Consider the following 23,601-nt stretch of genomic DNA (forward strand, 5'->3'; position numbering starts at 1 on the left):
TGATATTAATTAAGTGCAATATATACCCAATTTCCACCCATCTGACAGCACTTTTAATGAGCAATGACAGTCCAGGAATTTAACTACTAAAACACATATCAACAGAAGACCATTATATTGACTACTTTTTTGTTTTGGCTCCCACCCATGGGCTGCAAACAAACAGGCCACAGGCCACATGCGGCCCATAGGCCGTGTGTTGAGTAGCCCTGACTTAAAGCAAGGTCAGGGTTTGGTTGTGTCAGGAAAATGGGATGTGCATGGAATGGGATGAATTGCGTCTCAGAAAACCATCCAGAAAAGAAAAAGAATCATAAGGCAGGTAAAAGGGTCTGGCTGGGGGTGCTTCTCCCTCCCCCGAGATTGCCCAAGCCTCTGCACCCTTTAAGGAGAGCAGTGGGCTGCTACAGGAACATTACTGGCTGTTCCTCTTTGTCAGGGAGCAAGGGGGAAAGTGCACAGCTTGCTGCATTCCTCACTCTGGCTGGGGAGTGCAGGGGGCAGATGAACCAGGACTCACACTCCTCCCCAAACAGCATGTGCCTGGAACAGGATTCTCATGAAACCAAACTGAAAAGAGACAGAATCACCAAATCAAGTACAGGCCTCAAAACTGACAAAACAGAGCAAATGTAGGAAATGAGCTCAGGGCAGGCCGAGGGAGGGTAGGGGCTCAGGGCAGGTATGTAGGAGCCACCTCTGTTTGCTGTCTCCAGCACAGGCTGGGTCTAGAGAGGGCTGTGCCTCCGCCCTAACTGTGGAGCTCTGTGCTGGAGCCAGGGGATGGGGGATGCCCCCCCCAACCCCAACTTCATCTGCTCCATGCTGGGACCAGAGGAGGGGGCACCTCTCCCCCAGCATGAGGGATAGCTCAGTGGTTTGAGCATTGGCCTGCTAAACCCAGGGTTGAGTTCAATCCTTGTGGAGGCCATTTGGGGCAAAAATTTGTCAGGGATGGTACTTGGTTCTGCTGTGAAGGCAGGGGACTGGACTCGATGACCTTTCAAGGTCCCTTCCAGTTCTAAGAGATAGGCAATCTCCATTATAAAAATATATATATATATATATATATAAAAAGCCATGGCACCCAACTGAGAGCTGCTACTGCCAGGGGACAGGTGGTCCTGTCCTTACATGGCCTCTCCCCAGATTAACTTGGACCTGCCCCAGCCAGGGGATTTGCACCCCTCTCCAGCTGTGCCCACTGAGCAGCCAGGGAGAGGCACTTCTCACCTGGCTCCAAGCTGCTGAGGTGAGAGAGGGCTGGGGTTGTCCTCAGGGCAGCCTGCAAATTGTCTCCCCCAGCCCAGAGAAATGATTTAAGTGAAGTGGGTACATTTTCAATTTACTTAAACAAAAAATTAACCTGAGCAAGGCTGGGTAAATCTTCTAGTTTATGAATAAGTTGAACAGCAGTGCTCCAGGAACACACCACTATTTATTACTACTCTCTCCCCCCCCCTTCTTTCAAGTGGAGTGCTTGGCAATGTTTTCATGATCATCTAAGGATCCCTCAGTTACCTGAAGGACAAGCCCTTTTCTCTTACTCAGCCTGCCTCCCTCTGCTTATAAACAAATTCCCTGCCCCCAAATACCAAGCTGGGAGCAGCACCAACTCTGGTGTGCTTAAGAGCTGCCTCTGGAGCCAGGGCAGGTGCCAGACCTCAAGTATGAAATCCAGGAGTCCAAACTTTAGGTGGGGCTACAGTCTCCCCCCTCCCCTGCTCCCCTCTTAAATGGCACCCTTGACGGAAGGGGGCAGATACACAGTAGGGCAGGGGGTAAACCATCGAGGCAGTCAGTGTGGAAGCAGCTCTGGAAGCGGTGGGGGTCCATGCGGAGTGGTGGTGGAAGAGTCAGGGAGTGGAGACCTCCCACGTGCTCTGTGCTTGTGTGTGTGTAGAACCACGTGGTCCCGTTTCCTTCCCTTCGGTTTAATGAATGGAGCCTGGCGCTCCCTGAGCGCATGCGCCGTCCCCGCTCTCCTCCCTCCTCGGAGTCGTCCCCGCCCCTCCGGCAGGGACGTCGGCCAATAGCAGCGGCGGCTTCGCAATGTTGTGGTCACGTGGGAGGCCGGGTGTTGTGGCTGCGACGACGGCCCCGCCCGGGCGGGCTCTTTATCGCTCTGGTTGTGGTGCCCGCCCTGCTCTGCCCCCTCCCGCCCCACGCGGCGTGGGCGCTGTCCGCACGGGCCATGCCACTGGTGCGCTACCGGAAGGTGGTGATCCTGGGCTACCGCTCCGTGGGTGAGTGGGGGGGGGGGTCTCCCTGCAGGACCGGGGGGGGGGTGCATGGAGCCGGCGGGGGGAGGGGGGCGATGCACGGGTCGCTTGCGGGGCCCGTGGGCGGGAGGGGCTCTGCAGGGAAGGGGGAAGCCGCGGGGGCTGGCGTGGGGTGGGGAGGGGCTGTGGCTCCTATGTGAGGTGGGGACGAGCAGCCTGCGCTGTGGGTTTCCGGCTTCCTGGCCCAGCTCTCGCACGCTTGGAGCTGATGAGCAGCATCTGTGGCAGGCGGGGGGGGGGGGGGGGGGGGTCTTGCTCAGCTGCCCCCAGGCGCGCCCCGGAGCTGGGGAAGTTATGGCCACTTTCCGGGGTGTGCTGCCCTCTGAGTCTTTGCTGTCTTCCCCCCCCCCCCCCCCCCAGCTGATCCTCCCTCGGGAGGAGCTGGGGGGGGGAAGGGGAGGCTAGGGGTCATGTGGGGTCAGTTTGCCATTCAACCACATGGCCTGCGAGGAGAGGGAGGAAATGACCGGGGTCAGAGGTCGGCCTTGGGAAGTGGCTCATTTCCTTAGATCTAGTTTCTAACATTCAGCTTTAAAAAAAAAAAAGTCTCAGAGGGATAGTCCTGTTAGTCTGTAACTTGTGTGCCTGGGTGCCCAGTCCTAAGGGCCTGCCCTGGGCAGGCAAAGGGGGGGGGGGGCTAGTCTGCTAAAGTCAGAAGCCCCCATCTCCAACAGTGGGTCGGCAGCATGGGGTTTGGGCGAGAGGGTTTAAATCCTGCTTCTGCTCAAACTATTGCCTCTAAACCCCTCACCCCTGACATGGCCAAGCAGAAGGGATGCCCTTAGTGCTGGTGTGAATTTGGAAGCTGAGTTTGGAAGTTCCCAGCACACCTTTATGGGGGTGTACACATGGGTGGCCTTGCCATGTTGGTCTCTGTGAAAGGGCAAGGAGGGGGCTCCTAGCAGCAGCAAAAGTTAAGGGCCTGTCCATTAGGCTCAGGCGGGGGCCCCGGTCTCAAGGACCCTGGTGTAAGGACCCTGGTGTACGTTGTAATTGACTAGCTTCTTAGCTGGCGCGGGCCAGCTGCAGGGGTCTGACTGCCGTGTGCGCTGTGCCTGCCGCATTCACAGCAACACGGTTTCAAATCTCTTCCCTCCAGGTAAAACCTCCCTGGCTCATCAGTTCATCGACGGGGAATTCCTGGAGTGCTATGACCCTACAGTGGAAAGCAGTGAGTCCAGGGCCCTTTTCAGGCTGAGTGAGCCTGTAGTGGGCATTGCATTGCGCTTATTTATCCCCATAGTGCTTAGGGCCCCCACCAAAACTGGCCTCCAGGGGAGGTGTTGTGGAGATTCCCCCCCCCCTTGTTTAAAGATTTGGGGGAATAGAAACACTGAAGTGGGGGGGAGGGGACTTGGCAAAGTGATGCAGCTGAGTCAACAGAGCCTTGTTCAGCACCCATCCACTCGACCAGCCTGCCGGATGCACACGCTGTGGTTCTTGGATAGGTCTAGGAACACGCGGTGTCTAGGGTAGAACTCACAAGTGCTCAGATGCCCATTAAAGTGCCAGCTGTTGGGGATGGGATATGGGAGAAAGTGACTTCCTTGCCTGGAATCCAGAGCCTTCTGCAGGAGGCAGGGCGGGTGGCAGGGTTACCTCCATCAGGGCTCCATCTCTAGCTTCAGGGATCAGCGACCGAGGGCGAGAATCTGGTTCAAGGGGGCCTTTAAGCTGAAAGGCCACGTGCTGCATGTGGGTTGGGGTGGCGGGGGGTGTTTCCTTTTGCGTTTGCTGCAAACCCCTCCCTCCTTCCTGCCCTTGGCTGTTTCTAGCCCCTTCCTGCTTTTCATGAGCCCTCCACCCCCAATAGAGCGAGGCGGTTGGGTGGGCGTTACTGAGGCTTGCCTGTTGTCCGGAAACGCAGCCATTCCTCCGGCTGCACTTAGTGTCTGTGGAGCAGCAGGTCCTGTGTGTGAAATCGCAGGAGAGCTGCTGGGTCCCAGCTAGGCGTAGAGGGTACCACAGGCCAGAGCTTCCCCTTAGCGCATTGTGGAGTCTCTGTGGCTGCCTCATGCTTGCAAATCCACTCTTGGTTGACATCCGCAGAGGAAGCTGCATCCCTTCTGGGGGGAGGAGGGAGGGCAGGATCCGCTGGGACTCCTCCAGCTCAAATGTTTCCAAGTTGGGCTTTGGTTCTGTGCGAAGCCAGCTGGGCAGGACAAACCCAACCGACAGGAGAGCTGATCTAAGCCTGGGGGGACTGGTACAGCCCCCTGGTACCAGCCCAGCAGGACCCACACCAGTGGGGGGAGCTGCATCCGACAGGCTGTGCGCAGAAGCCCAGGGGCTTGTCTCCTAGTCACTGCTCCTTCAGCAACCGGAACCCGGGGCGGGAGCGGATGCCCTTCAGGGATTGATCCTGGGACCTCTGGGTCCAAAGGGCCAGGCTGTTGGCTATGGGGAGGAGTGGACTTGTAAGCCTGTGCCTGGCCTGGCCACCAGAGGGCAGCAGGGAGCGGTCGGGCTGGGTGTGGGGACTGTTCCCTGTAACAGGTCTCTGCGATTGATTCCCCCAGCCTACAACAAAATGCTGATGGTGGGAAAGGATGAATTTCACCTCCAGCTGGTGGATACTGCAGGGCAGGTAAGACCTGGGGGGGAAACGGGTGTAGCTTTCCACATGGTGCTTCCTCCTGACGGGTCTCCCTCTCCACCCCCAAAAGGGATATATGATGCAGCCATCTCTGGCATGGAACCTTTCCCTTATCATGGCAGCCGTTTAGATCAGGAAGGGTGAAATCCTGTCTCAAGACCAGAAGGACAGTTAGGGAGGGGGGTAGAATTTGGTCAGGTCCCTCCCCCCTCCCAAAAATAACACCGTTTCAGTGGTTCTGTGTTTCCAAAGGAATTAACCTCCAGCAGCAGTAGTGTCCTGTAGCATCATGCTGGGGCACTAGCCACCTAGAGAGAAAAGTACCCCCCCCCCCAAAAAAAAACCCACCACCTGGGCTTTCTGTGGTCTGCGGGAGGGTCTCCCACCCATGTGCCAACCTGGCTCGATTCTGTTTAGCGTGGGCTGGGCTCCCGTGTCTCGGCAGGGTGGGATGCTGTAATAAAGTGGGGTGGGGGAAGAAGCTGTCTTGTCTATTTCTCACCCGCCGCTGTTCATGCGACTCTCTCCTGCCCACGGCGCCCCAGGACGAGTACACCATCCTGCCCCATTCCTTCAGCATCGGCATCCACGGCTACGTGCTGGTCTATTCCGTCACCTCGCTCCGAAGGTGAGGGCTCCCCTGGGGGGTGGGATTGGTGCTTGACTGTAGGGGCCGTGAGCTCCGTGTCCTAGGGGCCAGATCTCCAGATCGGAGCAGAGTCGGCTCCAATGGGTGCTGTTCCTGGAGTAGAGGATCCGGAGGGGCCCTTGGCTCCCATGTGTGACTCCAGACAGGTCTCGGGAAGACTGGCCCACCCTGAGCCTACAGGAGGGGAGCAGGGATGGGCTGAGTCCGGAGCGGCCCAGCCCAGGGGTGGAGCAATGCGGCTGCAGCTCTGTGGCTTCTCCTTAGAGTCTGCTCCCTCTCCTCTCTCTGCAGCTTCCAGGTGGTTAAGACCCTTCACAACAGGCTGTATGAAAGCAGAGGGAAAACCAGGTAAGAGTCGCCCTCCCCTGTGCGGGCCCCACCTGTGCTGAAAAGTGGGGAGAGGCTGGCTCCATGGGTGACCCTGCTCCATCCCTGGCTGCTGGACTCCAAACAGGGCATGTACCTGCACCACAAATCCCTCCTCTCCCCCCCCCCCCCCCACCTCCCGGTCCGTGGCTGACCTGGGCTGTTGCCTCGGGGCTCCTCCCAGGCGGGGCTGGGCCCCTGGTGCTCTGGGTGCGTGGGCTCTAGTCCACCTGAGCTGGGGAGGCGCAGGCCAGAGGCGGCAGGATCCCAGATCACTCTGCTCTCCTGGCTCTTGTGACCCTCTCTTACCCTGCAGGATGCCGGTGGTGCTGGTTGGGAACAAGGCTGATCTCTCCATGGAGAGGTAAGAAGCGGCTCTGCCGTGAGCTCTGTGACCCTGCTCCCCCTGCACCCCATCTCCCCAGAGCTTCCCACCAAGCTCTGGCTCCACCTGCTCGCGCTGCCACGTTCCTGGCGGGAGGGCAGCTCTGGCCTAACGGGGGAGGGGGGGGTCCCTCCTCGGCCGGCTCCTGTTCAACCCCCTGTTGTGTCTCTAGCCGCGAGGTGAACACAGACGAGGGCAAGAAGCTGGCAGATTCCTGGGGGGCCATCTTCCTGGAGTCGTCGGCCAAAGAGAACCAGGTCTGGTCTAGTTCACCTCTCAGCCCAGGCGCTTGGTTGGGGCGGAGAGAGGTGCTGAATTGCCCCGGGTGCTAATGGCCCGTCTTTGCAGGATCTCTTGGTACCTACAGGGGGAGGAGGATATAATCTGCCCATCCCCACAAAGCCGAGGGGTTGGGGGAGGGCAGGGGGCAGCCCCCAGGGGTAAAGTGACTGAATTCCACCAAGCTCTGCAGCCCCTGCCCAAATGCAGGCATCCTTGGGGCGGGGACATGGGGCAGGAGGCTGGCAGATGCTGGACCCTCATGCTTGAGGCGCAGGGCGGGTGGATCTCCTTGGGACTTCCCCTAAGGGGGCTCCCCCCCCCGTTATCCCACCCCGCAGGGGGGCCCTCCCTGCTCTCACTCAAACACCCCTCCCCCACCCCATCCCTGCAGATGACCCGGGGAATCTTTACCAAGATCATTGAGGAGATCGACCGGGTGGATAACTCCTACGGGGCCGAGCGCAGCTGCTGCCTCATGTGAGCCTCTCGCTGCGTCGTCCGAGGGGGCACCAGGAGCGAGGACCGTGGCTGCTCCCCTCCTCTGCCTGGAAGTTTCCTTGCCAGTGGAATCCAGCGCTAGACAGGGTCAGAGCTGCCTGGCCCGGCGATGTTACGGGTAACCCGCAAACACACTGTACCTCACTGCCTGGCCTATGCTGTCGGGGGGCAGGGCCTGCGTTTGCACATCCCCGGCTCGAAAGCAATCTGTTTCTGGTGCAGCACGTGTATAGAGGGGGGGCGTCCGGTGGAATGTATTTATGTTTTTTGGGCAGGGGGCGGGGGAGGGGGCTTTGGATATTTATAGCCGATATCTAAGCCTGCACGCACATGTTTACAGTAGTCTCTGCCCCGGCCCCCACCATGGGCTCAGTTCCCCTTGGCTGGGTCTCCTGGGCAGAACGGGACTCCGTTTATTTCTAATGCTGCTAGAACCGGAATCAGTTTTCCAGTCATCCTTCCAAGACCTGGTCCAGTCTCAATTCGGGCACGGCCAGCACAGCTGACCGCAGATCTGGCCAGGGATCTGCCCACCTGCCTCACCATCTATTGCCTTAGTTCTCCCTAAAACCAAGAAACTGTTGAGGCTTTCAGTCCGTAAGGGGGATCAGAATGTGGCGTCTTTCCTGATGTCAGAGTCTCTTCACCAAGCCCTGTTGAAAGGGCAGCACTGGTGGGAGCTGGGGGTGGTGTGACTGGAGGGATTAAAGTTTGTTTTTTGTATGCAAAAAAGAATGTTCTGGAATCATTGTGCTCAGGCTCTGAGAGAAATTGGGGGACGGGGGAGGATAGTGGGGCATGGCAAGCGTCCGCCAAAGCTGGGTAGCGATCTGATACCACAGTACTGGGTGCTATATGTGAAACTTGAGACTATCCAGGGGTGGGGAGGGAAAGAGGAATAATTGGCGGTATGCTTCGTCCACCATCTCAGCTTGGCAATAAAACAATGTATCATTAGGCTTCAGAGTTAACACCCACTGGGCTCTGCCTGGGATTAGTCCTGTCAAGGCTCTTAAAGTGCTTTGGGAGGGGTGCATCAGAATTATTTCTAGGTTAGGGAAAACTGAGTTAGGAGCGAGTAACTTGCTTGACAACACGCTGCCTGGGTTGGAACCCAGGTGTCCTGCTCTACCCTAGCGTGGGTGAAGAGCAAAGGGAAGGCCTGGGCCTCCCCTGTTCAGGCTGTTTAGTGGGAGGCCCATCACTCAATGGGCTGAGATACCACTGAGCCTGCTTTCCTGGGTGCCCCTTAACTGAGGCCTGCTGAGCAAGCCCCTTCCAGCTCTGCCACAGAGAGGGGGTCGCAGCACTTTGCTGGGATCCTGCACTTCAGCTCAGCTCTGGGCGGCTCAGCCAGCTGGACTTGCCTCAGCACCCAGATGTACAGACTCTGTGGGGCTGGGCTGGGCCCCCAGATGAATCTGTCTTGCTGTACACAAGGTAAGCTCCTGTTGGCCTCTTTCTGAGGGCAGAGAGAGAGAGAGAGAGAGATGTACTGTAACATAACATGCATAAGAACGGCCGTACTGGTCAGACCAAAGATCCATCTAGCCCGGTAGCCTGTCTGCCGACAGTGGCCAGCACTGGGTACCCCAAAGAGAGTGGACCGAAGACAATGATCAAGCGATTTGTCTCCTGCCATCCTTCTCCAGCCTCTGACAAACAGAGGCCAGGGACACCATTTCTATCCCCTGGCTAATAGCCTTTTATGGACCTAACCTCCATGAAATTATCTAGCTTCTCTTTAAACTGTTAGGCTACGTCTACACTGGCCCCTTTTCCGGAAGGGGCATGTTAATTTCAGAAGCCGTAACAGGGAAATCCACGGGGGATTTAAATATCCCCTGCGGCATTTAAATAAAAATGTCCGCCGCTTTTTTCCGGCTTTTAAAAAAGCCGGAAAAGAGCATCTACACTGGCCCCGATCCTCCGGAAAAAAAGCCCTTTTCCGGAGGATCTTATTCCTACTTCAAAGGGCTTTTTTTCCGGAGCATCGGGGCCAGTGTAGATGCTCTTTTCTGGCTTTTTTAAAAGCTGGAAAAAAGCGGCGGACATTTTTATTTAAATGCCGCGGGGGATATTTAAATCCCCCGCGGATTTCCCTGTTACGGCTTCTGAAATTAACATGCCCCTTCCGGAAAAGGGGCCAGTGTAGACGTAGCCTTATAGTCCTAGCCTTCACAGCCTCCTCTGGCAAGGAGTTCCACAGGTTGACTACACGCTGTGTGAAGAACTTTCTTTTATTAGTTTTAAAATTTCATGTGGTGTCCTCTAGTTCCTCTATTATGAGAACTAATAAATAACTTTTCTTTATCCACCCTCTCCACACCACTCATGCTTTTATATCCCTCTATCATATCCCCCCTCAGTCTCCTCTTTTCTAAACTGAAAAGTCCCAGTCGCTTTAACCTCTCTTCATATGGGACCCGTTCCAAACCCCTGATCATTTTAGTTGCCCTTTTCTGAATCCTTTCCAAGGCCAAAATATCTTTTTTGATATTTGATTACAACGATTGCTGTAACACAAGTGATTTTATTAAGCAGCAAAGGGGTAGGGTTTAAGAGGTGATAAGAGACAGCTGACAGAACAAAACCAAATAAACAATGCCCAAGTAAATAAAACAATGCACTAAGATCACACCAACCCGGGCACTTTACAAGACTTGTAACTTTCTGGCTCAAGGGTGTGAAAACCCCACCCCACCCCACCCTCCCAACTCAGCAAGTTGCAGCCCCATAAAGCCCCGGTGTGAACCAGGCTATGATGCTGGGAGTCCTGTTCCCAGTGCTGTGAGCTACTCCCCTCTTGGAAGTGGGTGTCACAGAGCACTGGGCTTTATGCTTTTTAAGTGTAGACAAAATCTTGGATGTTTCCAGCAGCCCTCTTCCCTGGTCAGCAGGGGAGTCCTGCTTCCTGCCTTTATATAGAATTTTGCCCAAGGCAGGAATCCTTTGTGTCCAAGATGGGCCCCAGCATCAGGTGACAGGGCCACTTGGTAGGAGCCCCCCTACCTCCTCCCAGGCTTACAGGACAAACAAGTCCATTGACCGGTGGGGGGGGGTCCTTGGTTGCTTGCCAATGGGCCATCAAGATCCTGAAGTACCATTAATGGCCCCACTTAGCAGGAGAACTTTTAACACAAGTTTGCTGTCCATGTTTCTAACTTGGAATGATGCTCCCACCCCCAGAGGGGATCCTAGATGACCTGCTCTCCACTGACCCCTTGCATGAGGCCTTTCGCATCGAACCTATTCCAATTAGGCCCCATTCTTTAGCATGTTTCAGGAAGTCCATGGAATGATCCATGATTGGGGGGGGGGGGGGAGGCAGAAGCCCATAGAATGGCCCATGGGGGGGGGGGGGGAAAGAAGTCCATGGAATGGCCCATGATTGGGGGAGGGCAGCACCTTGTCTCTGCACCACTGAGAGCAGGCCAGACAGTGACACCCCTGCATGAATCCCCTTGGGTCTGGCTGCTTTTTGCTGGGACGCCTTGTGAATGGAGCTGGGGAGAGGGGGGCTCTTGCTCTGTGGGTCTCAGGCTCCAGTGCAGACCCTCTCCCTGGGTGGTACGCTGGGGGTCTGGCCAGGGCTGCAGGGAGTAGCGTGGGAAGGGGAACAGGGCCCTCGTCAATAAGCAATTGCCTGGACTATTTCTAGGTGAGCTAGCCCCATACATGTGTGGGGAGGGGCAGGCCCCAGTGCTTAGAGGGCCGGGCTCTGTGCAGGGTGAATGCAGGGCAGGGCTGGCCTTACCATGAGGCGAACTGAGGCGGCCGCCTCAGGTGCCAGACTGTGGGGGATGCCACTAGGACCCAGAGAATTGAGACCTTTCAAAGTTTTGGCCCAAGTGAGGGGACATGGGGGTGTCATTTGAGCTCCCTGCCTTGGGTGCCAAAACGCTGTGGTCCAGCCCTGGGTGAATGGAGGACAGGTGGGCTGGCTGGTGCACTAGACACCTGCAGCTGGCCAGTGCTGGGCTCCCTCTGAGCTGGGGTCAGAACCAGCCCCCTGGCTCTGCAGGGTGAGTGTGGCCGGTAGCCTGTCCCTAAGGGGCAGAGAAGAGGGGGAGCGTATGGCAAATGGTGCTTGATCAGAGGAGCAGGGAGAGGGCAGCCAGGTGGAGTGGGGTGGTCTGGTCCAAGCATTGCACATCCTCACTAATTACCCCGACCCTGCTGTGAGCAAAGGGGCAGCATCAGTTGCCCCTGGTGGGAGATTATTAGCAGCAAAAGGTGCCCCCTTGCAGGGCAGTCCTATGGGGAGAGGGACTGGTCTGGGGCAATAGGAGCAGATGGATGTTGGAGGGTGGGAGGCCTCTCCTGCCTTGCAGAGCTACTGTCCCTGCTCTGTCTGGAACTCAACTGCTGCTTTGTGGTTGATGCCTGGGGTAGGTTTTGGGCACTATGAGCAAGGGGCCCCCTTGCCTGCTGGGAATTGGCATGGCCTGGCTACCCAGGTGAGTGCCCGAAGGCACAGGGAGCAGACGGCAGCAGCAGGAACCCATGCTTGGTCCTGTGTGGGTGTCACTGTGCCTCAGTTTCCTTTCTTATCAGGGGTAACTCCTTCCTGCCCAGGAAGAGCCCTGTCCCTTTGAGCTGGGGCTTGCCTGTGGCTTGGCCAAACTCCTGCTGGAGCAGCCGCTGTCCTGTTTTCTGTAACGTTTTTCAGAAGAGGGATCTTCCTTGCTGTGGAGTGTTAAACAGCTGCTGTGAACTTTTCTTCAGCCCCCCCCCCCCCCCCCCCGTTTTCCAAGGTCCCTGGCCAGGGTGTTTATGCTCTAGGGGGCTGGAGAGGGGAGAGATGGCCCCAATGGCTCCTGCCACCCCCGTCATTGTCTGTCAACCCTAAACAGGGAGCCCAGCCAAGTGCCCCAGACTGCCTGTGCCACTGCCCACAGACACGTGGCAGTGTCGGCATTTGGAGCTGTCTTCCAGTTCCCACTGCATCTTGGCCAGGGGCCTCATTGGACGGAACTCCCCCCTTGCTTCGGGGGAGGGGGCTGGGACCCTGACCCCCCTCCTCGCCCCCCCCCCCCCCCCCCGAGCCAGGAGTGGGGGGTAGACCTCTGAAACTGCAGGGAAGCATGAAAACTCTGCCCTCTCGTGGCTGAACTGGGGTGGTTCAGTTTCTTGCCTGGCTTGTGTTAGGGGCTGATCCGCTTCACAGACATGGTGAGGGGGGAGCCCGGCCCCAAGGAGCCCCCAGAGGGGCAAAGCTCTGAGTCGCCTCCGAGAGGCACGGAGGCGTTAAACCAGACAGCCTTGATGGGTGAGGCTTATGGGTTCTGGTTAACCGGTGGGGGCTGAAGCCGCCCCTGGGGCCCACCACTGGCAGGGGTGTTCCAGCTGGGCCCCAGTCTGGGTGGGGACTCCAGCCTGCCCCCTCACCTGCCCCATGTAATTGGTTAACTGGTTACATATAACCAGTAAACCAATTAAATGGGATTTCACATCCTTAGTGTGGGGTGAAGTCTGTGGGATGGGGGCAGCAGGGGCTCACTGGAGGGTTCCAGGTGTGACCCACCTACCTGCTGGGTGTGCTGCACTGTCCCAACTAGTGAACCTGAGACCACTTACGAGAGAATGAGTCTGTTTTGCAGCCCTAGCTACCAGCCAGCTGGCTTCTAGCTCATGCAGTAGAGGCTCATGCACCAAGTGCCGCAGGTTCCAGGCAGTGTTCCCTCTAATTCTTTTCCCATTTGTGTGCAGAATAAATTTGTTGTGCACCAAGGCATGTGTGGATATGCACCACCCCATAAACACCTGCTGCTGGCTTTGGGTGCTCTGCTAATCAGCTGAGCGGTATTTGAATCCCTCTACGTCTCAGCCTGGTCCTAGGTTCGGTTCCACCTGTTGGCGTTAGACAGGGCTGCGTTCGAAGTGCTGTTAAGGCAGCAGAAGCTGTCCAGAGGGTCTCTTCCTCAGACCGCTGTGTCAGGGATCCAGCACCCCAGGGGTGCAGAGAGCCAGGAGCTGTTTCCAGAGACGGAGGGTCGCAGAGCGAGACTGGTCCAGCTGGTGGGGGCTCCGTCGCTTAGTGCTCAAAGTGCAGCGTTAGTGCCAAGCCGGCATCCGAAACCCTGCATGGAGTTGTGATGTCCCGAGGAGGGAGGGGCACGAGGCAACATAGCTCAGCCGGGGATCAGGGTGGTACAGGAGCATCCTCTGCACAGCTTGGGTTGTCACTGACCCTTGTGCCTGTGCGACTCGCTCTGCTGGGCAGGAGCAGCGGACCTGAGCCTCGGGGCTGTGTGGATGCTGCTGGGAATGTAGCACAAGGACTTTGCACGAGTGTGGCTCACCTGGTGCAAGGTCCTCTTTGTGCCAATCTAGACAAGGCCTTGGAAGCAGCTGCCAGTGTGGGGTGAATCAGGGCTGCAGGGGGCGACTCAGCCACTGCCCTGCTGGGATACGTTGGGCAGAGACCCGCTCTGGGTCTGCAGACAGTTGGCTGTGGGGGGCAGGTGCTTCTCACCATGGCTCTGGGCAGTGCCTGGTGGGAGGGGGCCCTGATCTTGGCCAGGGTCTCTGGGTGCTGCAGCAATGCAAGTGAAGACAACACAGCCTATTGCACTATGCACTGCTCCCTTTGGCAATGGGAACAACTCCCTGTGCTGCAGCTAGTCACTTCAGAAAGAGCTGAGGAACGGCCCCTCTCTGTGCGCTGCAGCATGGCAGGGCTGCAAAATGTGGAACAGGCTGGGGCAGAGTCTGGGGCAGAGTCTGGTCATAAAGCGTTGTGAGTTCAGTGCAAGGAAAGAGTCTGGTATGAAAAACACGGGACAGGGAATGTGCTTACAAGCTTTTTGTTATCTAGGCTGCAAATAACCTGTGGAACTCCTTGCTACAGGATTCCAAGGCCAGGAGCGTTGCAGGATTCTAAACGAGGCTTGGGCGTTTAGAGGAATAATAGGCTAGCTGGGAAGGGCTTTTCTGTACCCCATGGAGGTTTTGTGGTGTTAACTGATACAGCAGGCGGGTTCCTCCTCTGAGCTAGGAGCCCTGGGGCAACTCACCCCACAGCCTCACAGCAACAGAGCCACTTGCTTTCTTGGCCTTGCAAACCTGTCATGGAAACAAACCAGCCCATGTTTGGTCACCTCAGACTGCGCCTGCCCGAGAGGAGAGGTCCTAGTGGGCAGGGGGTTGTTTTACTGCCTCAGCTGGGGGCAGCACTTTGGGGGCGGAGGTGGCATTGCCTAAGGCAGGCACTCAGCACTCTCGTTTGAGGTGGGGGTGGGCGTCACCCTTGCTTTGGTGAAACTGAGGCCCAGAGCAGGAAGAGGCTCATGCAGTGGAGTCAGGACTGGAACCCAGGAGTCTTGGGCTGCTCTAACCCCTCCCCCCGCTGGGAACAGAACCAGGTGTCCTGGCTTCCTCTGGCCCCCTGGATCAGGAAGGGGGGAGCCACGTATTAGCAGCCTCCCCCCCAGCAGAAGTCGTCCCAATAGGGTTTGGGGAGGGGGGGGGGAAGAGCCACAGAGCTGGTGAGGGAGAGGTGATGGCCCGGGAGTCTGCCTGCAGTGGAATAGGGGAAGCTCTGCCAGGGGTGGGTGGGTGCATCAGACACTCCAATGGGGCAGCCAGGGCCTCATCCCCAGCAGGAGCTGGCTCCCAGCCCACTGGGATCCACTCGTGGGGCTGGAAATCCCAGTGCAGCAGCGTCGGCAGATGGAGCCTGGGCTAATCCGGCAGGCTGGCAGAGAGAGCGCAGCTGGCTGTAGGCACTAATCTGGGCTCTAGCCGGCTCCCTGCTCAGCTCCAGCCCTGTGCTTTTCCCCTAGCCCCAGTGCTCTGCTTTTCCCTCAGCCTCTCCGCAAGCCACCCTGGGCCCATGTGTCCCTGCAGCCAAGTGGAAAGTGCCAGGTTGAGTCCTTACGCTGGGTTTCTGCTCCGGGGAGCGATTCCTGCTGCAGCTTATTGTCGTTAACTCAGGCCGGTTGGAGAGGGGAGAGGGGCTTTGGACAGCCCCCAACACTTAGGTGTTTTCTCCAGTCAGGCAGGAGCCCAGCCCCAGGGGCCCTGGGCTCCCTTGGTGCGACGCACAAGGAGCCAGCACTGGTGCAATCGTACTTTGAACACCTGCACAATCTACTCGGGCCCTCATTTGGCATTTTAAGTGGGCGGGGTTGTATAGTGGGCGGGGCTTTGGAAAGTATTTACCATTGTCTCCCTAATTCAACCCCTTTATCAGCCCTATCTGCTCTATGGATCCCGTACACACTAATCTAATCTCTGCTGGCACCCATCCCCTGGTCTCTGACCTCCCTCTGCAGTTTCGGTTGGATACAGGCTGATACTTCACATCCTGTTTTACACTGCTGTCAAACAGCTGCCCAATTCCACCCCAGAGGTGGCTGCATTTCAGTGGTGGGCGGAGCAATTCCTACGTACATCACTGGGTTTTAGGCATTTCATGTCTATTGGCTTTTCCTTGTCTTCCCTACTCTCTGGTAAAGAACAGGTGCTGATAATGGTGCCGCGATCTAGCATCAAGCAAAGCCCCAGGGCATGAGGTGGAAACTGGTTGTAAAAGAAAGTTTGTAGAGCACACTGTAATGTAGGTCAGTGGCTGGCTGTAGGGACTAGTGCCCCAGTTTTTGGCGTCAGGACTTCTGAGCTCTATTCCAGTCTCTAGAAGGGAGTGCGATCTAGTGGTTATAGCAGGTGGCTGGGTGCTAGGACCAGTGTTCCCTATTAGTTGGGCGCTTGTGCAGGAGATTCAAATGCAACCCAGCTGAGTAGCAGAGTGCCCACAATCAGGTTTTGATTCCACTGGTGGTGCACATTCACGCAAGTCTCGGAGCACATCAATATTATTCTGCACAAACAAGGAAAAAAATCTGTACATGGATGGAAAAGATTAGAGGAAGCATCGGCCAGGACTCTAGCTTCTATTCTCAATTCTTTCCGCGAGCTTAAGCAAATTAATGCTCCGTGCCTCAGTTTCCCTCTCTGTAAAATGAGGGCCATGGGTGTTCATTCCTTGTGCCGTACTCGCTCTCTGACTGAGAAGCTGCTTGAGGATGGCACAAAGCCTACGGTGCCACAACACCCATTCTTGTAAAACTATCTGAGCCATCACCACCTTCTGGGCGGGAGGGCTGGGTTTTTATTTTCCCCTGACTGCAGGTCTCCAAGGGGTATTAGCCTGGCATGAGCGAGCTGGGGCATTCTTCATCCTTCCATCCTCTCCCCCCCCATCCTGGATCAGTGTCCGGCTCAAGGCTTAGCTCCCTCAGAGATGTCCCTTCAGTGGGTGGGTTTGATCCTAGGGGGGGGATCCTAGGCTAGGGGGGACACTGGGGGAAGCGGTCTCAACCCAGTTCCAGCTCCACCCCAAGCCTCCTGCTTGCTCTCTATGACTGCTGGGCTCTGAGCTGGGACCCAAGTATCCAGGGGGCCACTAGCTGGAGTGGGGTGGGGAACTGAACCGGCTGGGGGGAATCAGCTGATGAGATCTACATCCACCCAGCAGCAGGAGAGAGCCAAAGCGACCACATCCTGTCAGTCACAAAGGGAAGGAGGCTTGGCTGGGAGTGGGGGAGGGGGGATCTGGCCAAAGGATTCACAGGGGACTCTTCCCCTCTCGTGAAGCCGCAGCTGCTAAAGGCTGCTCCCGGCTGAGGGCTGCTTAGTGAAATGCACTCGCTGCCTCCGACATGTGCCACTTCCTGAACCCTTGTCTGAGAGGCCCAGCACTAAGCGGGTCTCGGCCCTGCCTCCCTCTCGAACAGGGCTGCCCTTCTGCAAAGCGGGGGCCCGGCCTCCCAGCCATTGTATGTGTACAGAACTATCTGCCACGACCCCACCCCCATGCTACTTGAGACAGCTGAGGGCTTGGAGGGACCCCAATATCTCGCTATCGGCTGGGTACCACCGCCCTCTCCTGGAGGGAATCAGCACTGGCCAACTGCATGCTGCTCTATACCGGTAACAGCGGAAGGTCCGTGAGCTGGAAGATCGTGGCGTGGGAGCTGGCAGATCACTGTCCCTGCCCCACTCTTGCTGGGACAGACGATTTTGAAGCTGGAACCATTTTTTCCAAAGCCCTGTGGGAGCAAAGGGAACAAGCCCAGGTCCTTGCACAGCCGGCCCTGCCCTGGCAACCAAGGTGTCTTCCCAGGGATTTGCATTATAACAACAAAATCCTACGCCAACCCAAACCTGCCCTGGCATTATTGTACCTTCTGAGGCTGCGTTTTAGAAAGCAAGGCCCCGATCTTCCAAAAGCACCATGCAGCCTGCTTGGGCTGGGCCCACTGCAGGATCAGGGCCAAAGGCTGAGACTGCCAAGCCGTGTCGGGGATTTACACGCGGTTCCCTTCCATTTCAATGGGGGATGTGCACTGAAATCCCGCTAGGTGGCTTTGAAAAATCTCTGCCCGTGAGTGTCCTGGACTCTCCAGCTTCACTGCTCCTTAGTCCAAAAGGTGCTGAGCAACTGACTGGGGGGGGACACATTTCTGGCCCTGCTATAACCTGCATGTGTAGCCTAATTTATCCTTGTATGCAAAGAGAGAGAAAGCTATAAATATGGGGAAGATTAACCCTATTCTCCAAGAGGGGGTGACTCCTTGCTTTCAGGGCAGGACAGTCTGAAGTGTGACATGCCGTGTATACATCCCGTGCGCCCCCCATGTTCCTCTTTACAACTTTATGTTGGCAAAGCTCTGAGCAGCAGCTCCTGCCTTTCAGTGACGTCACTGTGCCCCGTTGGCACCACCTGCACACCTGCAGCTAGCTTGCTGCAGTTCCAAAGGGTTTCTTTCCTGCCATCAGCTCAGCCATGTGTTTAGAAGCAGGTATTTCTGGGTACCCTGTAACATGCTGCTTCCTGTGCAGCCCTGCCCTCTACTGGATGGAACCAGAACTGCTCAACCATGCATCCTAGATCCTATGCTGTTAACCTTTGGTGGAGATTCTCCTTCAGCTGGCATGGACGGGGCTGGGGCTTTTGGCAAAGGGAAAACTTATCTTCCTGTGCCAAAGGGGGACTCCATGCAGCTGGAAGGCTTGTCCCTTTCACCGTCATAAGCTGGTCCAACAAAAGATATTACCTCGCGGCCTGGTCTCTGCGGTACATTCATCAATGAAGCTGCGGCACCCTTGTGCATGAGCACTGCCCTCTGTTTTACAGGTGGGGAAACTGAGGCACGGGCAGACGCAGCGGCTTCCCTTGCGCTCACGCACCCAGCTGGGAACAGACGCCAGCTTCCAAACACACCGCGAGGGACAGATCTCCGCCACCCCCGCACCTGGGCTTTGCCCGAGTCTCCGGTCCAAAGGGCTCCCTGCTTGCAGCCGTGCAAACCCGGCTCCTGCACAGGCCTGCTGAAGGGGGGAAGCGGCAGCAGGTTCCCCGTCAAGCGGCGGGCTCCCACCGCGGGGGGCGCTGTGGGACGGGGTCCGCCCCAGCGCTCGCTGGGTCTACAGCGTCCAGAGCCATGTGCCTGGGGGAGGGCGCCCCCCTGGGCTTTGCACGGGAATTACACCCAGCCCAGCGTGGCTGGAGGGGGCCGCGAACCGGTGTCCACCCGGTGACCCGGCTTCGGGCCGCGCCCAGCCATACCTGCTGCAGGGGAGCGCGCGCGCCTGGCCCCCGGGCTCCCTGCAGGGAAGGAGCGCGCGGGCCCAAAGCCCCCGGGAGCTCGGCGGGGGGGGGGGGGGGGGAGGGGAGGGAGCAGCGCGCACAGCTCAGCCCACGTGCTCGCCACCAGCCGGCCCGGCCAGCGCAGGGTTAACCCGCGCGGAGGGATCCCGCGGAGCGTGCGCTCCGGTTCCGTACCGTCACATCCCTCCCTCCCCTCCTCTTGCAACGCTGCGCGAGCGTGTCCCTCCGCCCGGGCCCCCACACAAAATAGAGCCGCGGCCCCCTCCTCCGCCCCCCACCCCTAGAGAAGGGGGGTCCGGCGCGGAGCCCCCACCCTGCCCGTCCCGAGCCAGCCCTGCCGTGCGGGGCAGCCCCCGGCCCAGCGGCAGGGGAGGGGGCCGGTCCCCACGCGGGATCCCACCCTCCCCTCGCGGGGGGGGGGGGGGCAGCAAGCCCAGGGGGGCCCGGCAGGACTACTTTCCTCTCCGAAAATGGCTGCCTCGGCGGACACTTTCCGCTCCGTTTCCTGAAGCCCCGGCCGGGGGGGGGGGCAGGAGGCGATGCCCCTTTGAGCCCCCCCTTTATTGCAGCCGGGGGGGCCGGGGAGCAGCCACGAGGGGGGCGGGGCTACGCACCCCCCCTCCTGCCCCACTTCTACCGCTGCCCCGGGCCGGAGCAGGGGGCCGGGCCCGGGCGGGAGGCGGGCGGGGGGTCCCCGGGTGTTGCGCGTCTCTTGTGTCAATTTCCTTCCCCTCCCCAGGCCGGGAGGCTACAATGTAGCCAGGCCCGCGGCGGCCGCTCGCTTCCCCCGGGGCAAGAAACTTCCCGGCCCCTTCCCCCCCAGGCCGGGCTCGGTGCGCGGCCCCCCCCCCCCCCCCCACCGGAGGGAGCGGCCCGGCCTTGTCCCTCGGATGCGGGCGGCTGGGAGATCAAAGGCAAACCCGGAGCAGCTCCCTTTGTGTCTGCCCCGGGATCCGGCTCGCCCGCTCTCGGGGCTGGGGGGCTTCCCGAAGAGGCCGCGGCCGAAGGACGTGAAGCCCCCCCTCCCCCCGCCGCCCTTGGAGGAGGGCTGGGCGCAGCCCCCCCTTCCCCGGTGTTATCCCCGGATTTGGATCTAGCCTGCAACATCGTTTTCGGCCCACCGAATTCTTCTGCTTTCCGTGAACCGTGGGGTGGTTTTTTTTTTTGGGGGGGGAAGGAAAATCGCCTCCCCCCCTTTTGTTTTGTAATTATTTTGTGGACAATGTTTTCGGCGGCCGCTTGCCGGTGGATTTTACTGGGTGAGGATTTCTGGGCGGCCTTGTAAAGAGGTAGGTGGGATTCCCTTGATGTGGGGCCCCCTTTCTCCATGGCGGGTGGGGGGACAGCTGCCTGATTTTCCCGCAGAGCCCCCCGCCCTTCCCCGCTTTACGGGGCGGTCTGTGTGCGCGAGCGGCGGGGTTCTGGGCTGCCCGGTGCCGGTAGCCGGGGGGATCCGGAGGGGCTGAGAGGAAGCGTTCGGAGTAAACTAGACGGAGCTTCCTCCTGCTTCTAGGCCTCTGCCTTTCGCTGCTGCTCTAGATCAGGAGCGGGTCGAGAGCTGTCCCCAGGCCCCGGCGGACTGGACCCCCGCCCCCCGCTTCTCTCTGGCTTCTAGCGGAGTTGGGGGGCATGTGGGGGTGGGGTAGTGGGGTTCTGCTGCTCACCCCACCCCCAGGGCCCAGGCGGCGTTGGAGATCTCTTTGCACAGCCATGGGTTCTCCAGGAGGCTGGGGGTAGATTTGGGTGTGGTGGGGGGGAGAGAAGGGGAATTGGGCACGGGGGGAGGGCAGTCTGTAGGGTGGCCCTGTGGGGGGGGGGGGCTTTTTCATGTACAATTCCTGATTTTAGGGCCAAGTTGAGCTTTCTCTCCATGGGGCATGGGCACTGGCCCTGAATCACCCCTAAATTTTGCTGCATGTGGAGTCTGTGAAGTTGGGGCTCATTCCTGGCCCAAAGCGGGATGTAGAGAGTTTTATGGGGGGACTGATTCAACACTCACTCCCTTCCCCTTCTCGTTTGCAGTTTTTGGTTGTGCCCCCCCCAACATGCTGGCGGGGAGGAAAATGGGCTCCCCCTTTCTACAGCTTCTCCCTCCAACATTCCCCACACTGACCCTTTACTAGGAAGTTTATGCTGGGGAGCAGTTCCCCCCAGAAACCGTGTGACCCTCTGTGCGGCCTAGGTGGCCTTCAGCCATCCTCCTGGGATGATTGTAATCCCCAGTGGATTAGCAGGGAGTCCTAGGAGATTTGCTCCAACAGAAAGTGGTGGGATTGGGGGGCAGGGGGGGGGGAAGCTCTTGCTATTTCTTCCCCCTTTCCCAGGCAGAAATGTGGCTTTTCCAGGCTTTTGTTCCCTGGCAGCTTCTCTCTGATCCCTGAGCTTCAGAGAAGCAGAACCAACAGCCCTGGGTAGGCAGTTCCCACGCCTCCCCCATCGCTGGCATCCGACCCTTAAGATTGAGGGGCCCAGATTCTGTGCGTCTCTCCCCAGTTAAATCCAGCTCCTGTCTGGCTGAGTGTCCCCTGTGCTGTGGAATTGTGAATGAGTGTGTGTGTGTTGGGGGGGGGGGGGACGACAGGACACCCTCTGCCCCAGCAAATCCACAAACACTTTCTCTGTCTCGGCTCTCAGGATGCAGCCGCACCTGTTGCACTGCCTGTATGTGCTGGCCGTCTAGCTGTTCCCTGTGGGTGCCACCCAGCCGCTCCAGAGCTTCTAGGCCTCCTGCTGCCTCGCCTGTCACATGGGGGTGGGGGATACTGGGGTGGGGAGCACACACAGAGGGAGTAATGCTGGGTTTGCCCCCCCCCCCCATGAATAGGCCACAGCCAAGAGTCCCAAGGGCTGCTGTGTCAGAAAGCACAGCCTATGCTTGCTTAGGTTTAGCAAGATGAATTTGCTGCACATTTCACCTCCAGAGTCCAGGCTCAAAAGCGGACACCCCCCAGAGATAGATAAACAAACGCGACGTGCAGCTTAAATTAATGCAGGTTAAAACTGCAGCAGGCCGGGTTCTCATCTGCATCTGGAGCTACTCCATTGACGGTTTGTCGCTCCACATTTTTGCTGGGAGAGCTGGGGCAGAGGGGAGGGGAGGGAGAAGCAGGGAAGGGGTAGTGCTTGGGTCCCATCAGACTTCAGCGTTTTGTGTCCCTGCTGTCACAGTCCACCTAAACCCTGTTATTGGTTCCACTTTTACCTAATCCCTTTGCTTTGAGTAGGCATCTTGTGCATCTGGTTTACTGACCAGACGCCCAGGCCCTTGTTCCAACCACTGGACAACACTGCAACTAGAACACTGGAGTGTTGGCTCCATCCATTTGCCTTCCTCTCTCTCTCTATCAGCCCTACCCCCTGTGTCCCTATTGCTACCCAGCTCACATGAGCCATTTTTCTAGGTTGTTTTTTTGGGGGGGGGATCTCTGATTTGGTCATTTTAGGATGAGGTGTTGCAGGGCCTAGTTTAAAAACAAAGCCTTCTTGGGGTGAGGCCCAGTGGGGCACTGACTTTGCAGCTCGCCCCACGCTGATTCCTTCTCCAGGCCTTTGGTACTTGTACTAGAAGGATTCTCAAACTTCCTTGTGCCATGACACCCTTCTGACAACAAAAATTACAGCTGAAGACTGGGGAAGGGAGGGACCAAAACCCGAGCCTACTCAGCCCCCATGGCGGGTAGGGGGCAAAGCCTGAGCCCCATGGACCTATGTGGGGGGGTGGGAGGGACACAAAACTGATGCCCGAGGGCTTCAGGCCCAGCCAGGCCTGTAACCTGAGCCTTCTCACCCCTTGGGCTAAGCCAGGGGCAGTGGGACTCAGCCTTCAGCTTTGGCTCCAGGCCCCATTAAAACAGCATCACGCCCTGCAGTTGGAGAGCCACTGCGCGAGACTAGAACCCCTGTGGGAGCAGGGGTGATGTTCTGAGGGGGTTATAGAAAATCAGCCCCGCCACCGTCCCTTGACAGCCTTTCAGTTTTGGAGCCAGCTCCGAGCTGCCCCAGTTGCGACTTGATCTGCATCCTGGAGCCCAGCCCCCTGCTCACCCCCACGCTTATCCCATTCTACTCTGAACACTAGGCCTCGCTGCTTCCTACTGGACAGACTCCACAGCTGGGGTGGGGGTGGGGGCAGCACTCCAGCCCCATACTTGGATCTAGTTCTTGTCCTCTTCCACCATCATGGCTGGCATTCCTGGGTTGAATAAAGTTGCACTTAGCTTGCCCAGGCTGTGGGCAAAGGCCAGTGGGGGGTTTAGGGATCTTTGCCCCGTGGCCCACTCGGCCAGCACCTGCTCTGCCTCCCTAGGGAGATGGCGCAGGAGGTCAAGGCAGAGCGGAGGAGCTGCTGCGGCAGATTGGATCCATCTAGCCTGGTGTCCCATCTCTGACAGAGCCTGAGGCCAGCTGCTCCAGGGTCAGGGCAAGGAGATCTGTTAGGGGTACTTAGGGGGGATGTGGGGAGGGGTAATGTCCCTTCCCTATCTCTGGTTCTTCTTGTCTAATCCCTCCCTCTGGTGCTCTTGGTCTGCTGTCTGTGCAGCTAGCCCCTGCTGAGGGTTTAAAGCTTCTCAGAAGTTAAGCAGGGTCAGGCCTGCTCACTGCTTGGAAGGGAGACCAGTACAGATTGCTTTGGTGTGTTTGTGGGGGGGTGCTCTTCCCTTTGCTCCAGGAAGCTCTATCTCCTCAAACTGAGCTTACAGAGCAGTCCCATTGCACTCCTTACAAGAGCCTGGGGCAGGTCGCACGAGCACTTCCCTCTGAGCTGTTCAAAGATCTTTCCAAAACCCTGGGTGGGGGAAACTGAGGCATAGCTTGTCCAAGATCACACATTAGTGGGGGATGGAACCTGGGATCCCTGAGCCCATCCGCATGGTGTCTCAGCGATGCCTCCCCCCGCAGCCTATGAGCCAGCTGGGGGTGTCCACT

General features: G+C 58.0%; 2 protein-coding genes across 2 annotated transcripts in view; both read left to right on the plus strand.

Annotated features, from left to right (window-relative positions):
• The first annotated feature begins 2,050 nt into the window (after positions 1–2,050).
• Positions 2,051–7,793, plus strand: RHEBL1 (RHEB like 1). Its single transcript, XM_075901975.1, has 8 exons — positions 2,051–2,246; positions 3,382–3,453; positions 4,802–4,869; positions 5,424–5,506; positions 5,819–5,875; positions 6,210–6,257; positions 6,451–6,535; positions 6,952–7,793. The coding sequence occupies exons 1-8, from the start codon at positions 2,195–2,197 to the stop codon at positions 7,039–7,041; spliced, it is 555 nt and encodes a 184-aa protein (XP_075758090.1). The 5' UTR covers positions 2,051–2,194; the 3' UTR covers positions 7,042–7,793.
• An 11,088-nt stretch (positions 7,794–18,881) lies between these two features.
• Positions 18,882–23,601, plus strand: part of KMT2D (lysine methyltransferase 2D) — a 48,193-nt gene continuing 43,473 nt past the window's right edge. Inside the window, 1 exon segment of the mRNA XM_075901976.1 lies at positions 18,882–19,964. The gene's annotated coding sequence lies outside the window, so the exon portion shown is untranslated.

Source organism: Pelodiscus sinensis, chromosome 19 (genome assembly GCF_049634645.1).
Source record: "Pelodiscus sinensis isolate JC-2024 chromosome 19, ASM4963464v1, whole genome shotgun sequence".
Classification (NCBI taxonomy): domain Eukaryota; kingdom Metazoa; phylum Chordata; order Testudines; family Trionychidae; genus Pelodiscus; species Pelodiscus sinensis.